At 37.4% G+C, this 16,845-nt stretch overlaps 1 protein-coding gene across 7 annotated transcripts in view; it reads right to left on the bottom strand.

Moving 5' to 3' along the window:
- Positions 1 to 3,420: 3,420 nt before the first annotated feature.
- Positions 3,421 to 16,845, bottom strand: part of NEBL (nebulette) — a 150,301-nt gene continuing 136,876 nt past the window's right edge. For 6 of the 7 annotated variants that reach the window (XM_034402515.3, XM_034402518.3, XM_034402514.3 and 3 more), the window contains 4 exons: positions 13,676 to 13,768; positions 12,082 to 12,207; positions 4,475 to 4,590; positions 3,421 to 4,031 (listed from right to left, as the gene is read on the bottom strand). In XM_034402515.3, the coding sequence (XP_034258406.2) occupies positions 3,855 to 4,031; positions 4,475 to 4,590; positions 12,082 to 12,207; positions 13,676 to 13,768 (512 nt within the window). In that variant the 3' untranslated portion in view covers positions 3,421 to 3,854. The remainder of the gene's footprint in view (positions 4,032 to 4,474; positions 4,591 to 12,081; positions 12,208 to 13,675; positions 13,769 to 16,845) is intronic. The other variant, XM_034402519.3, reaches the window with a different exon arrangement.

Genomic DNA, 16,845 nt, shown 5'->3' with positions numbered 1-16,845 from the left:
TCTGAGACTCCCCTAACAATTAAGGGATCACATGCCAATAAATAAAAGTCCTTTTGTAGTTTCTCAAAATTTGGCTCCTAACCCTCCAACTGGAAGAATTGGGCCAAATTGAAAAGTCTCACATTCTTTTTAAGTAGTATTATGGTGGCCTTATGTCCCTGCAAGGTTTAAATACAGGTAATCCACGAGTTACTACAGTTCACTTATGGACTGTTCAAAGTTACAACATACCCCCAAGTACTTATAACCCAGTCTCAAAGTTACGAAAGCTACAACACCACGACAGACATTCACACTTACGAATTATGGCAGAAGAATTGCAACATTCATCCTGCCTATCCCGCTGCTCCCCCCAGACTCCACAGCCATTGGGGCTAAAGACACTCATTTACCTTGCAATGATCTAGCAAGCTGTTGGTTCTTTTTCCTGCTTCGGTGCATTTTCAGAAAACAGAGGTCTAAAGTAGTGAGAGATCATACGAGATCTCGCGTGATCTCGCTTTAGGCTTCTGTTATCTACCAAATGAGGCATGGACAAGATCCGCAGCAAAAGGCTTTGCAAACAGAGGGAAGGACTCTTCACTTACAAAGTCTTTTGCCTAGGATCTCATGCAGGCCTCCGTTTATATAGACATAACAGTGTGAGCTCACGGAAGATCAGTAGCGCAAGATCTCACACTACAGTGGTTTAGGCCTCTGTTCTCTGCGAACAGAAGCCACCCAAAGAGCACTTGCGAACTTGTGGGCAGTGAAATCACATTTCTTGAAGTTTCTCATTGGCTTGAAAATGCTTTTTGCACTGTTCCAGTCTCAGCATGCAAGCTGATGGGAGGCTTGAAGCAACATGATTTCTCTGCCCCAAAGTTTCGCTGGCTTTAGAACACTTTTCGTGCCAGCTTGCAAGCCGATGAGACTTTGGGGTAGCGAAATAGCACTGCTTGAAGCCTCCCATCAGTTTGCAAACGCTTTTTGTGCCATTCCAGTCTCAGTGTGAAGAGCACTTGCAAGCTGATGGGAGGCTTGAAGAAACTCAATTTTGTTGCCCAAAAGTCTCGTTGGCTTGCAAATAGTTTTCATGACATTCCAGTCTCGGCGTGAAGAACGCTTACAAGCCGACAAGGAGACTTTGGAGCGATGAAATCGCATTTCTTCAAACCTCCCATCAGCTTGCAAGTGCTCTTCACACTGAGACTGGAATGGCACAAAAAATGTTTGCAAGCTGATGGGAGGCTTCAAGCAATGCTATTTCACTGCTCCAAAGTCTCATCAGCTTGCAAATGCTTTTCGTGCCAAGACTGCAAGCAGGCAAAGAAACCGCAGCAGAGAGGTTGGAGAGGAGATAGATCTTCACAAGGTAAGTGACCCACTGTGGCAGGATTGGGGACAGCAATTGTGGGGACCCCAGGATAGGGAGAATGACATATCTTAGTGGGCCGGGGGAGCTTGGGTGGTCTGAAGTAGGTAGTCTGTTCCATCATAAGGCCCCCAAGGCCTTCCCCTCCGAGATAACTCATGTGCACTTAATGATCTGTGCATTCAATTAGTGAATGTGTGGATGAAAGCAAAAAGTGATCGTGGTCAAGTTATGCGATTCACTCCTACGAATTCTCAGATTACGAATGTAATTGGCATGCTCCATTACATTCATAACTCAAGGACTATCTGTACTCAGATTGTTTTTTAAAGTTTATTCCATCTATTCTTTTTTTGGAAGCTACAAATAGGATACTGAATGCTGCCAGTCTCTTATCTATCATGTAGAGTATTATATAAAGAGCTTCACTTATAATTTGCTTTAACCTTAAAACATAGGTTGTTGCTATGCAGAGGATGGCTGAGAATGGCTCATCTCAGATTGAATTTAGTGGGAAAATATGATTTGAGTTTTAAAATTACTCAAACAGTAGGAGCTTTTTTCACATTATATGCCATGTGGTCCCAAGCTTTGCTCAGAAAAACCTCCAAAGCAAATAAAATTTCATTCATTTGATGAAAAGCCCACCTATACCAATCAGAAATGGATACATCATATTTTCATTCTTTGCAATTAATGAAAGGGAAAATGAAAGAATAGGACTGTGCTCCTTGCTACAGCCTTAGCTATAGCTCTTCGATAATGCATGAACTTCTAATATTTCATTTTTAGATGAAGTTTTAAGAAAAACTTGGTTAGTTTAGGTTTAACCAAGTTAGCACAGGCCTATGAAAACAATAAGAAATCTGTAGGCAGTGTGGGGAACTTAAAATGCTGCCTTATACAATACACTTTGCCTTGATTGTTTATGACCTTATAGGACTTCATATGTTCTTCCCTTGTCCTTGACCACTCCCACAATGACATTTGGAACAGTCTGCCAATATTTTTACTAGCTAGCTCCATTGGATTTCATGAATTTGAAACAACTTTTAGATATATCTACAAAGTATTTTGTTGTTATGTTTATATTAACCAGTATATTTAAGCAGATATCAACCTATAAATCCTTAAGAGTTTTTTGAAAATAGTATTTTAAAACTTAAAAATCTTTCTGCAAAGGGAACATTTCTGATGTCATAATTCAATTACTGAAGATACTGGCAAGTTATATTGACAAGGAAGAATGGAAGTCTACTGAAAATCTACCTTTTTTCAAATTAAGTTGGTGGGAAGAATCCTGCTGATAGATTAAATTCAAATCTAAGCTTACATTTATGTTGTAACTAAAATCTATCACCAATCCATTATACTGTTGCAAATAAAAGTATACAGGTTGTCCTCGACTTGTGATCACAATTGCGACCAGGATTTTTGTTGCTAACAATATGGACATTAAATGAATCATTGTATGACTTGGACCAATCCAGCTTCCCCACTTTGCTTGTTAGAAGCCAGCTGGGAATGTCACAAATTGCAATCACATGACTGAAAGATACTGAAACTGTCATAAATGAGAGCCATTGCCAGTTGCCAAGCATCTAAATTGCCATCATGTGACTGAGTGTACAATGGTCATAATTTCAAGGACGAATTGTAAGTCACTTTTTCTGAGTCCATCATTAACTATGAACTATCATTAAATGAACAGACATAAATTGAGGACTACCTGTAGTCGCTTCCCCTGAAAACTCCCATTCTGATAAAAGGAAATGTTAGATATTGGTATAATTTGAAAGATGTTTTAAATGATAATGATTTCTATATTAAAACTATATGGTATTAACACAACAGAAAACACAGAATTTAACAAGAGCATTGTCAATTTGTCACTAACTGCCCCCAAAGACTCATAAGTTAATGATTCAGCAGTCATGTCAACTAGTGCTTTGGGAAGTCTAATATAAGCAGAAAGAGAACAAACGAGAACTTTAGAGTAAAGACAATAGATTAGACAACTATAGATAATAGGAAACTTTCATCATTAAGGACATGGTATGCAAAGCAATAGTAAGCAACTTTTTATCATGTCATTCATTACAACAAAAACATTGATTCGATGCACTTGTTTTTTTAATAACTCAAACCTCAACAGCAAGCTATACCTCTTACAATTTCAAAGTCACACAATAAAAAAATATCAGTTGCTTTATACTTATAATTCAAATGAAAAACACAACCTACTGTAAAGGCAGGATTCTATTTGGGAGCTAACCGAAATTAATCAAGTTTCCACCATCAGTGTGTTTTTATAAATCATTTTAAGTATCATGCTTTCAAAGCTCAATATTCCTAGATTCCCTATTGGACTATATGTTGACTTTAGCATATGATCACAGTTTGTTACATTAACAGGGAAATCATAAAGTTGTGGTTTTAAAAATACTTTGTTTAAAAAGATTATAAGTAAATCAAAATGCTCATAAGAATTAATGCTGAACTAATTAACAAATTCAATGTAATTTGCTGGAAGCATTCCAGTTTTCCCAGTTCTCTGAACTGTACCATACATCCAACCATCATCAATTGGTTGTACATTGATGATGTAGTCACCATCTCTGAAGGAAACTTCATCTTCATCTTGGGCACTATAGTCATACATAGCTCTATAAGTTCTCTGTTAAAAGAAAATAGAGGAAAGTCCATTAAACAAATTCCATTGGAAGACAGTTACTGGACCAGTTAATGTGACAATTTCTATAAGATAGATATCCAACTATCTACAAACTATCCATCTAAAAATTTTATGTGACTACAATTGCTGGCTGAATAAATCTGCAAACATTTTCTTTGTGTAAAATATATTTCAAAAAAGAAATTTGTAATCATACAGGGATGTCCATAATTGTAGTAAAAAAATGTCAAGGTGGTAGGCACAATCATGTGATCAAATGGCCATCTTGACTTTTTTATTTCATTCTTGCAGACACCCATGTAGTAAGAAAACACATTAGTTTATAGTATCTCTTCATACTTAATTTGACATTTGCATCCTAGCAACTTTTTAAAGTATCAAATATAGCAAAAGTATCTTTAAATATATTTTGATTTAATACTTACCAAGCTAGCTGAATGTGGCTGTGAATGCATTGATCTCATAGATGACACACTAGTCTGGTGCATGTATCCATATCCTTGGGGCTGATTTTGTTGGTAGGCCCCAGGAAGCACAGGGGCTGAATGGAAAATAAATAAAACTATATTACTACTTCATGCCAAGATAATTGTATGGCAATTTGCTCTCCTGATTAAAAGATCACAGGAACTGCCTTGTTAGTAGGAACAGAAATAAGTTGCTGAAACTTTTGTGTTATAAATATTTATCTTAAATAATAATAATAAAGATGCTTTGGAAACCGTATTATCCATGCTTGCATGCATAGACAGACAGGCACAAATCTAGATTCAAGGAATAGTGCAAGAGCAGAACAAATTTTCAGGATTATATAACTATACTGTTTTTACAGCTGATAAATAGCATACAACGGCACATGTTTTAAAGTAATATTCAGGAATTTCAAAAAAGATCCCAAAATTGGAAACAGTCACATGGTAACCCAGTTAACAATCACCACGATTTATTATTGTAATTCTGAGCTCAATTACATTGGTAAATCATTCATATTGCACATTATTCATATACAAGTAGATTACTTCAGCGCTGTCCACTTCCAACTCAGTGGGAACATATTACTTCTCCTCACTTTGGGGCGCCAACAAAATTGAAATTTTATTTCAAACAAAATAAAATAGAATAAATAAAATAAAATAAATAAAATAAAAATAAAACTGAAAAAAGCACACTTCCAACAACATTTTTAAAACAAATAACCTATTTATTAACTAGAAGCCTGAGGGGCAAAAGAAAAGGAATCTAAAACAAAAAAGAGAATTGCTCGAATGCTTTTTTAAAGAAAGGTTGTGTGCATAATGGAGACTAAGCATAAATAATACTTTTCTGGGATTAGATGATATGAGATGATGAGTTAAGCAATGAGCTTAACTGCTCTATCATATAATACATATTGCTTGTACAAAACTGTGGACCTACTACTACTTTTAGCCCCACATCCATAGCCTGTATACTGTCTAATCCATTATTTCTCAACATTTACAACTCTAAAGTGAGTAATCTTCAATTCCCAGAAGTCCTCAAACATCTGGTTGGGAAATTCTGAGAGTGGAAGTCCACGTCTTAAAATTGTTGGGGTTGAGAAACACGGGTCTAAACCCGTGATGGCGAACCTATGGCACGGGTGCCAGAGGTGGCATGCAGAGCTCTCTCTGTGGGCACGCGCGCCATCGCCAGCTGTTCTTCTGCTTTCCAGCGGTGCATGCGCGCTAGCCAGCTGATCTTTGTACGTGCCAGAGCCCCGGAAACCCAAAAACCAAGTGGCCAGCACGCAGCTGGTCTTCAGGTTTCTGGCGCTCTGGCGCATGCAAAGACCAGCTGGCTGGTGCGGAGGCGCATGCCGGAAATCAGAAAATCAGTGGCCAGCACATGCATGCACACCGGCCAGCTGGTCTCCGAGTTTCCGAGGCTCTGGTGCACTTGCGCACATTCACACGTGCATGTTCCAGTTTGGGCACTTGGTGCCAAAAAAGGTTTGCCATCACTGGTCTAAACCATTAATTTTAAAGAGTTAGTGACAGGTTGCAAATTAGGTAAATTAAGAAACCCTATGTTATTTTCTTCCTTCCAGATGCCATGAAATGAAAATAGTGCCTGAATTTATCTTTATAAGCATGGGGAGCAAGAAAGAGAATAACATTTTTAATTATTTATTTCATTAGGATCCCACCAGTCTTCTATCATGGTAATTAAGGGGCTATATATAGATTATCATCCAGGCACTGGTCTGTATGTCCTGCTATGTCATCACACTTCAGAACCAGAGAAAGAAGTGTAAAATTAGAAATTGAAACATAACCTTTTTTGACACATTATGCAAAAATAATCTCCTTTAATAAATCCATGGTACTGTAAGTAACAGAGTTGGAAGGTACCTTGGAGGTTATCTAGTCCAACCCCCCTGCTCACACAGGAGACCTATATGAGGGATTCAAACCGCCGACCTTTCTGATCGACAAGCTCAGCATCTTAGCTACTGAGCCACTTAGGGAACAAAATGCAAAAAGCAATGGATGGACTCATATCAGTGAAGGGTGCACCATTGGAAGATGCTAATTCTGGAGAAGTTATATCAATGAGGTCACTAAGTGTTCATGATGGCATATAAACAATAATATTTTAAATAATGAAACACATTTGCTCGGCAGTGAAATATTTCCTGAAATGGAAAATAATTAAAATTTACGTTTACTTTCTTCTGAAGTTAGAATCAAATGTATATAGAAATTTAAATTTCCTTTAAGAGACCCAGTGCTCATTTTTAATGTAAAGCTGGAAGCAGATTAAAAAATTATATTGTGTCCTTACTCAATTTTTGGTATCATTATTTATCACACACCTATACATATCAGTATGGTAGTGTGTGTAGAATTGGTCTTGTTATATATACATATAAAGAAATAAATAAAAAATTAAAACATGGTACAGCAACCATGAAAGTCTTGGAAAAGATATTCAAATGTAATGATGTATTTAAACCCACGATGATCAGAATCATGCAGAATTATGGTAGTTTCTGTGAGGTTATAAGGAAGTGAAGTTGGACTTTGAAGAAGCAGAATAGGAAGAGCATTGATGTTTTTGAACTTTGGTATTAGAGAAGATTCCTGCGCATAACATGGATAGTCAAAAAAATGGATCAATGAACAATCAACCTTGAGTTCTCACACAAAGCACAAATAACCAGACTCAAATTGTCCTACTTCAGACACATTATGCAAAGATCTGGCTTTCTATAGCAGATTCTAATCCTGGGAAAGGCAGAAGGAAAGAGATGAAAAGGAAACCAGCAGCAAGGTTATAGTAGCAATGTCTCCACCATGGGAAGATCTGAAAAATTAGTTTAGGACAAATTGTCCTGGAAAAAATTACGTGGCCACTAAGATTCAACATTGACTTGATGGCACATAATCAATATACATTGCTACGGACTGAAAGATATTATAGTGCAACGTTTCCCTTAATCATTAAGAGGACTTCTTCAGGCATAACAATTTAATATTTCTGAGTATACAAAGACAATTTAAAAGCACTTTTTGGATAAATTTATTGATTACCACATCTATGCCCCCTTCTACTAGATGGAGGTAGATGCAGCTGAAGCAGAGCTAGAGATTTACTTTTGCCCCCACATAATAATTGATAAATTCTCAAATTATCGGTTTACTTCCCAATGCAATTATGGACCCTAAAGCCCAAAATAATTTGGCACATCCAGATTCTGCATGAATCCAGATGAACAGTCAGAAAAGTTACAACCCCCCACCCATCAAAATTCACCACTACTCCACTCTTTGAAGACCAGTTAGTGTCCGCTCAGAAGCAAACCTTTGAGCTACTCCAATTTTGTGCAATCAAATTCATGTGACTTCTAAGTTTTCAGACCGACTTTTGTCATCCTTGTTACTAGATTTTGTTTCAAAGTAGTTATATTTATTTTTTACCAAGGATGATTGACTGACTGACTGATTGATTGATTGATTGATTGACTGACTGACTGATTGATTCAGACAGTATCTTTGGGATGAATACTGTTTTACTGTTAACCATATTACCTGCTAGGTAGCCAAAACATGGGATAAAATATTTCGGATAAGCACAGTTTTTTCCCCCCAGTTCAGTTCTTCTCATCTTCAGCTTTTTTGTATTAGTTTGTAATAAGAAATGCTTCTCAAAAACCTTGCCTTCCATGTGCCTTTTATTTACAAGATAGATGCTTTATAAAATTCAATTCTGAATGGAAATAATAAGTATGCTTGGACTATACATTTGAAAAATTGAGGAATCTGTGTTAGGAAAAATGATAAATTAATTTAACATGTAGGAATGCTTTTCTCAGATTTCATACTTTGGAACTACAGTGATTTGACTGTTCTTGCCAACTGCAGTATAAAAGGAAATGTACTAAGCAAGAAAAGTTTTTTTCAGCCTAACACATTTATTTTAACACTTGATTTTTTTTACAAAGAAAAAGACTCACAAACCCAAACATAAAAAATATACATTACCAAAAAAAACCAAAACCCAGCTGTCTGCTACTATTAGGAGTATTAAAGTTATTCCATTCTAAAACTGAAAATGGAGATGGCAAACCATCATTTAAATGATCTGGAAATACAATCAAGCAGAACAGAACATTGTAATGAATATTTCATAGACATATTTAAAGGTAATGCAAAACCCATTTTAAAGCTCAGACAAACAACAATATGCATACTTATTAGTGCCCCATGTATATTCATTTATGGAAATATGGCTTCATTTTGAACATTGGCAGGCTTGATTCACTGAGCTGGGACACTTTTCTGTTCATACATATCACTAATCCCATAAACACATTAACAGAAAAGAGAAAGTTAAACTATCAGAGCAAAATATGTAAATATATAGCCTCATAAGATCTATCTGAGAATTTTTATTCCACTTTTCAATGTAAGTTTGGGGTAATAATCAGCTGATAAGGTGGCAGCACCTAGGAAGATAAGCAGGGCCAAATCTAGTTACCACCTGGATAGAAGACCAGAAAAATTTCAGAAACCCAAAAGAACATAACAGAAGAAAGCAAGAGCAGCCACTTTGATGTCAAGACAAGTCAACTTGAAGACGACTTTACTATTACCAATCTTTTCTTTTTATCATATTGGTTAATGGGTTGAAATGTCTCAGTTGCCTCTTTGGTGCAGAATTGGAGAGACTAGACCTGTGGTTGACAGCATAAAGAAGCACGTGGATAATCCTTGATTTATGACTGGTCGCTTAGCAAAATTACAACAGACTTATTTTGGGGCTACTTATGACCTAGATTCAAAGTTCCAACAGTCAAGTTCCCCACCCCATAGTCACATGAACAAAGTTCAAGGGTTAGCATTTATGGTAATTTGCACAGTCCCATGGTCATATAATCATCATAAAACAGATGATAGATAAATGCATCAACAGTCCGGTTTCTTTAATTTCCTCTCACAGATTGACTCCATGCTGGAATGCCTTTCACTTCCCCTTCTTTAGCTAATGAGTCCATCCCAGGTTTTCAGCAAAATGCTGCCCATAGCAAACCATTGATTCACTTAACAACTGTGTTGTTTACTTAATGACCACAGACTCACTTAACAAGCATGGTGATCCACTTAATGACTACCACAAAAAAAGGTGGCAGTCATATGACCAACCCATTTTACGAATATCAATATTTATGACCATGATGTGCAGGGTCCGTTACAGTTCTAAGTTGAGAACTATCTATCTTGGGAGTAACCATGTGATGCATCCGGGCCAGACTCAGAGATCTAGTGTGATGTAATGGTTAAAATGCCATACTTGAAACATACTTGAAAGTAAAACAGCTTCTGATCCTTCATCAAAGAATTTCAACGAGTGACCAAAGGTCATTTTATACTATACTTTACTTTAACCTACTTTGTAAAGTTATCCAGAGAGAAAAAAGAGAGGAAGGGCTACAGCTAATACCGTTACCTCCAGAAGGAAAGGCAGGAGATAAATTTAATTAAATAACATTTCAGGTTTCAAGGAGAAGCATTTAGAATTTGACATGCCCTATTCTAAGTTCATACTGTAGCTTCACATCTGAAAAATTCGCTTCACTTTTGCAATAGGCTTCTTTCAAAACAGACATTTTATAACATTTTTGTGCATAAGGCTACACAAAGAATTAAAGTCAGGCCTGAGGGAGCAGCTATGGGAGACATTTTGGGAGAGATTTTAGGGGAATGTTCTTCGGGAAAGCCCTGAGAATAATGGTTCTTCAGTGACACAGAAATGTAAAAATAAAGATCTAGGAGCTCCATCATTCTAAGACAATAGTACAATAACATCATTTCATCCATAATGATTGCATCCATTCATCCAGATGAGTGCAGTCCAACCAAAATACTGTGAGGAAGAATATGCAAAGTATTTTAATCTAAAATAGTTGTGATCTTGAAGCATCCCTATCCTGGAGATCTGGATAAAGTAGGGCCTTATTCAAAGGTCCTTACCAATCTTACCAGTAGTTACTTCAGTTATTTTTGACTGTTTCAAGTGCAGCATTTTTTTGTTTGGTTTTTAGTGGTTTGTGTTGGCTTGTTGTTGTTTTTTATTTTTCCCAGTCAAGCCAGTATAGGAACTGGCTGCTGCTAGTTTAGACTAGATGGGATGATATGGGAAAGGAGAAAAAAAATGGCAATAAAATACAAAGACTGCTTTCACTTTGTTATTGATTTTTTTAAAAAAATTCTTAGAATGTAGTACTGCAGGCTACTTCTGTTGATTGCTGGCTGCCAGCAGTTTGGCAGTTCGATTCTCACCGGCTCAAGGTTGATTCAGCCTTCCATCCTTCCAAGGTCAGTAAAATGAGGATCCAGATTGTTGGGGGCAATGTGCTGACTCTGTAAACTACTTAGAGAGGGCTGTAAAGCACTGTGAAGCGGTATATAAGTCTAAGTGTATTGCTACTGCTATTATGTATGTTGCATGTAAGTTGTGCTGTGTGCTGTACACGCCAGACAAGTAACAGAAGGGTGTGTTTGCATGCAATATTGTGCTTTCTATAGAAATATTGATTAAATAGTTAAATGCAAAGGCTACTTGGTTATTTTGGTTGCTTTGTTGAATTTTGCCCTGCATGCTTTCTGGATATGCTCTTGTAATCTGTTGATGCAGAGGAGCACATTTAAAAAGCAAAATCTCTATCACTTTCGGAGGATTTTGCTGAGCTTTGATTTATCTAAATATTTTTTTAAATTTATTATTTATAAAATTTATTGGCCACCCAGCTTACCATAGGGTAAACCTGTGATTGCCCTTTGTGATCTTCTAATTAAGTGGAAATTAAGTGAATCCGACAATTCACTTAATAACTGTGTGATTCCCTGAATAACTACATTGATTTACTTAACAGCGATGGCAAAAAAGGTCATAAATTCAGGCATGACTCACTTAAAAATCACCTTGCTTAACAATGGAAATTTTGGTCCTAATTGCTGTTATAAGTCAAGGACTACCTGCATATGTAGACATTTGCTAATGTTTTATCTGAAAGTTACAAATAGACATAGAATACTGTAGTAGCTGCAGAATGTACTTAGGGTTTTATCTGTTTCCTTTTTAGGGTTCATTTCTAGATTTTACTGCTGTAAAGGTTTGCTTGAAAGTATGCAGAAATGTTCAAATGTGTTCAAGTAAGTGTGTTTGTATCATAAATTAACTTGGTAAACTTGGTAATGGTAAAAATACCAATGGCAAACTCCATTATTCTGTGAACAATTTCAAATTCAATCGATAATTCTGCTTATGGATATAGGCAGTTAAATAACATAAGATAGAGAATCCAAATCAGTAGTGAACAATCTATACTTGAAAGCCACCAAGATTTAAGAAGTATGTGTAAAGACACCAGGTCTAAGATTAACAAAAAAAAAGACTTTATCTAATGCAATTGTCAGTTCATTGGGTAAGTGAAGATTGCTGAGTTAATTCTTAAAATGTGCAAAGAATGAGCACACAGTGGCAGTTAAGGGTGGATACTTCCATATACCTCCTCCTTCATTAGATAGTCTTGTTGCCTCACTGGAGTAAGAAAATATAGAATCATCTGATTTGTCATCTCCAACGCCAGAAGTACTGGTAGAATGCAAATGGTATTGGCTACGTCTTGCTTTTTCTATAAGGAAAATACAATACTGCAATAAATAGTATTGTAAAAAAAAATTAAACGGGACCTTTTATTTTAAAAATACTAAAATATAAACAAACATAATCAAGCACCATTATGTACAAAGCAACTATATTTTCTCTCTCACATAGACACGTACAAACACAATAATGCTTTAAGTAGAAAAGTGGGTATTGAGGCCTTTTGCAGTTGTTTATAAGGGACAGCAGTCATCAGGAAGAGCAATTTTAAAAAGGAGAAAGAAAGAAACCTCTATCCCCTAACTTAAAGTGATTCAACCACATGCTATCCAAGGCCGAAGGAAAAAAACCAAAGTTTTATAGCTCAAGTAAGGTGAGAGCTATATAAATAGAGATGCTGTTCCTTTTGTTCGCCTGTGGAATTATCTTTTAAAGGCTGATTGTAGGTCTAACAATTCATCTTTTGTGGCCTTATTAATAATTTTACAGTATATAATATTCCATATTCACTTACTTTCACACTATAAACAACTGCTGGTACGTGTAATATGAATTCAAACTTACAGAAAGAAAGTTGTGTTTAACTCTGTAGCACTAGAGCAGGGGTGTCAAACTCAGTTTCACTGAGGGCTGCATCAGGGCTATGGCTGACCTCACGGGGCCGAGTGGGCATGGCCGACTGGGTGGATATGACCAACTAGATGGGCATGGCCATCTTGACACCATTCACTGTGTGTCTGAGTGGGTGGGCATGGTCAACTGGGCTGGCGTGACCAGCTTGACGCCACTCCCCAAACTGTTGGCATGTTTCCTCTTCGCATTGGTAGACCGGGCCGAAGCAAAACGGGCAGGCCCCTTACATTTTCCAGGATGGGCCTGTGGCCTCATGTTTGACATCCCTGAAGTAGAGGTTTGTTAGCTTCCATTCACTTAAGAACAAAACACACTATTTGAACAGAGATACTTAAATATTAAAGTGAAACTTTGTCACTTAGTGCTATTAGTCAAAAAATACTTTGGCTCTCCTTTTTCTCTCATATGGCTTTTCTCTGAGCATAAAAAAGGTGAAAATAGCCACAGGAAACATGAAAATAGAAAACATTTCTCATGCGAATCCCAATAAAACTTCATGAATCAAGTAGGGTGATATGGAACAATGGCACAAAAGCCTTTCTGGAATCAGTAGGAATATGAAATAGTTTCATATTCCTACAGAAGCTGGGCAGCTGATTAAATCCCAACAGGCCATTTTTTTTACAACTGGTACCAATCTATTGAGTTGGTCTACATCTGACATCATCTCCAATCAGTCTCTAAATGAAAGTGAATTAGTTTTCACTGTGAAATTTCATGTGCAATAACCATATTTATATTCATGCAGCTCTACTAAACAAAATAATAGTACGCTGTTATTTTCACACAAGTGTAATTTACTAGTTCAGTTTTACTTCCAGAACTATAACAAACCAATGCAGAAAACTATAATCAAACAATACCCAAAAGCACATGTAGACTCTTAGACTGAATATTATCTTCCAAAGGATCAAGGTCGAAGATGGAGCCAGGATCTGTGCGCCAAACTTTGAGATCTTTCCCCCAAAAAGAAACAACAGGACAGTAGGTAAAAAAAGGAGAAAATTCAGCTGCTCTATTATTAGAAAGACAGTGGCTTTCCTGCTGTAGCTGAAACATACTCTTTCTAATTATCAAAAGACATTATTATAGGAATCAACACAGTCTGAGTTTGTGAAGTTATTTTCAAATAGAGCTGGGAAACAATCTTCAGTATCAAATTTCCTGTTTATAGTGATTTTATCTAATTGTTTGTATGAAACACTGCTTTATTTACATCACTCGAGCCACAGGAGTAGATTCATATTTGTTTGTAATCAAAATAGTTCAATCTAGAACAGGGGTGTCAAACTCAATTTCACTGAGAGCCACATAGCATTGCCACCAAAGGGTCAGCTGCATGTAAGACTATGTAGCAGTTGGATGCTGTGAGATCTTTGGGGGCATAAGGGGCTGTGGGTCATGTGATGGGGTGGTGATCAGTCTCTCCCAACAGGAGGGTCACGTGATAGGATGGTATTCAGGTGGCTGGTCAGCCCTTCTTCCTCTCTCTCTCTCTTCCTTCTCTTTCTCTCTTGCACTGCCTGCTGGGGTTTCCTTCCACAGCCTCTGCTCCTTTGCTGATTCCTCTGCTTGCCTCCTTTTCACTCACTCTTCTCTCCCTCAGGCTTGCCTCACAGAAGCCACTCCTCTCCTCCCTATCACCTTCTGTTCCTCTACTTCTCTCCTTTTCCGGCTAAAATCTCCTACTTTTATCTCCTCTCCTCTCTCCCTGCTTCCTCATTTTTTTCTCTGCTCTGGGCATGTCACTCTCTGGAGCTCAGGCAGAGCTCCTGCATCAGCCACTGTTCCACCCACGCAGTTGATGCTACCCTCCTGGCCTTTGCACATAGCGCTCATCAGCTGGAGCTGTATGCACTGATTCTGGGGTCTCCACTGAGCTCTGGCAGCCCCGCAGCCAGTGGTAGGATTCAGCCAGTTCGCACCACTTCAGGAGAACCAGTTGTTAACTTTTTGAGCAATTTGGCAATCTGGTTGTTGGAAGAAATCATTAGGGCAGAGAACCAGTTGTTAAATTACTTGAATCCCACCACTGTCTGTAGCTCCAGTTGACTCCTTTCCTCAAGGCTGCTTGCTGCTGCCAGCCAATAGCCAAGGCTGCTGGAAACGCAGATCACCTGGAGCCGCATGCGCTGATCCCAGGGCCTCAGCAGAACCCCACCAACACTGCAGCTCCAGCTAACTTTCCCCCACACCTGTGTGGTGCTACCACTGCTTCAGCTCACTGTCCCACTACACACATTACCCGAGCGCCTTCCGTCCTTTATCTTTCTTTCCCTCCCTTTCCTTCCCTCACCAGTCATTCGCTCTCAGGCAGTGGGCACTGTTCCACTGACAAGATACCTGAAGAAGTGGGCAGGTAACTACTCAAATCACCTCCTCCTATTAGTCTGCTTGTGGGCCAAACCTAAACACATCACAGGCCAGATGTGGCCTGCAGGCCTCAAGTTTGTCATGTCTGGTCTAGAAGCTGTTTAATAAGCAACCATCTTATGCAAAATAATTTGCTCCCTGTAATAATTCAGAATTTTAGCCATGTTTGTCTCCTTCCTTGGTATAATTCATAAAAACATAAAAGTATATCTAAATTTATAAACTAAATATTTATCTTGTCCTATATCTAAACAAATTATACCATATGCAAATAATACATTTCTGCTTCTATTGTTTTTGAGAGTTAATTCATATTGTCTGGAAAAAATTACTATGAAACTTTCAAATTCTTATAAAAGCATTGTTTATGTTCCACAATCCGAATTCAGAAACAATGCAAAACAGTGCTGGACCATAACTCCACCCAGGTCTTCATTTTCTTACCTTGTCATTGGTACCCAATGAAGCATTATTCTAATGAGTGATATGATAATTTGACCATCTCTGATGACCGCCAAAAGTTGCAGTAACAGTTTGTGCGCCCCAAACCTACCTGTTCTTAAATGCCAATTGACAAGGGTATCTAAAGACAGTGTTGTCTCCATGATGGTACCCCAGTCATAAATGACATGTTGCAAACCATTATTTCACATTTATCTATAAATGTATCAATTTAATTTGCTGTTTTATAAGAGTTTGTTACAAATGGTTTTTAATGTTTCATAAAAAAAACTATGTCAAACTGATTTTCACTGGCAAATGAGACAAGGTCTCCAAAATAAACCTGTAAAATGCTTACATATGAAAAGTTCATGCAGTGAAAGCATAAAGAGATATTGAATATGACAATACAGACATTGAAAAAAGTTTGCATCTAATTCACTAGTCTCTAAAGCAGTTTTCCTTAATCCAATATTTTATAGAAACATTGGACTACTAACTTATTCAGCTATTTACTCCTTGCCAATTCAGTGTTAGCTAAATATAATCTGACACTGTTCAAAAACTCTGATGAGAGTTTTAAACTAGTAACATGCAAAAAAAATTATTTTCATCATAGTATACAAACTATTCTTCTTACCAAGTAAAATAATATTTTATAACAATAAAATGCTAGTCTTACAAGGCATTGAAATGGTAGAACTTAATTCCTTTCGTATTGATCTATAAAGATAAAGATTAAAGGTAAAGATTTCCCCTCGACTCTAAGGGGTGGTGCTCATCTCTGTTTCAAAGCCAAAGAGCCAGCGCTATCCAAAGATGTCTCCATGGTCATGTGGCCAGCATGACTAAACGCCAAAGGCGCATGGAACTCTGTTACCTTCTCACCAAAGGTGGTCCCTATTTTTCTACTTGCATTTTTTACGTGCTTTCGAACTGCTAGGTTGGCAGAAGCTGGAACAAGCAACGGGAGCTCACCCCATTACGCAGCACAAGGAATTTGAACCGCTGAACTGCCGACCTTTCGATCGACAAGCTCAGCATCTTAGCCACAGAGCCACCACGTCCCTTTATTGATCTATAAAAAATGTCAAATGGCAATTTGTTCTGTGATTACTTTCATTATTAAAATAGTTAAAAGTTTTAATATTGGCCTTTCATATTAACAGTTTAAATACTTATTGTATTATGTCTTTTTTTCAAAAAAAATTAAGCTCTT

The sequence above is a fragment of the Pantherophis guttatus genome, chromosome 4, assembly GCF_059756535.1.
Source record: "Pantherophis guttatus breed Tessera chromosome 4, ASM5975653v1, whole genome shotgun sequence".
Lineage (NCBI taxonomy): Eukaryota > Metazoa > Chordata > Lepidosauria > Squamata > Colubridae > Pantherophis > Pantherophis guttatus.
The sequence above is the reverse complement of the archived record's forward strand: the minus strand, read 5'-3'. Positions and strand labels throughout refer to the sequence as shown.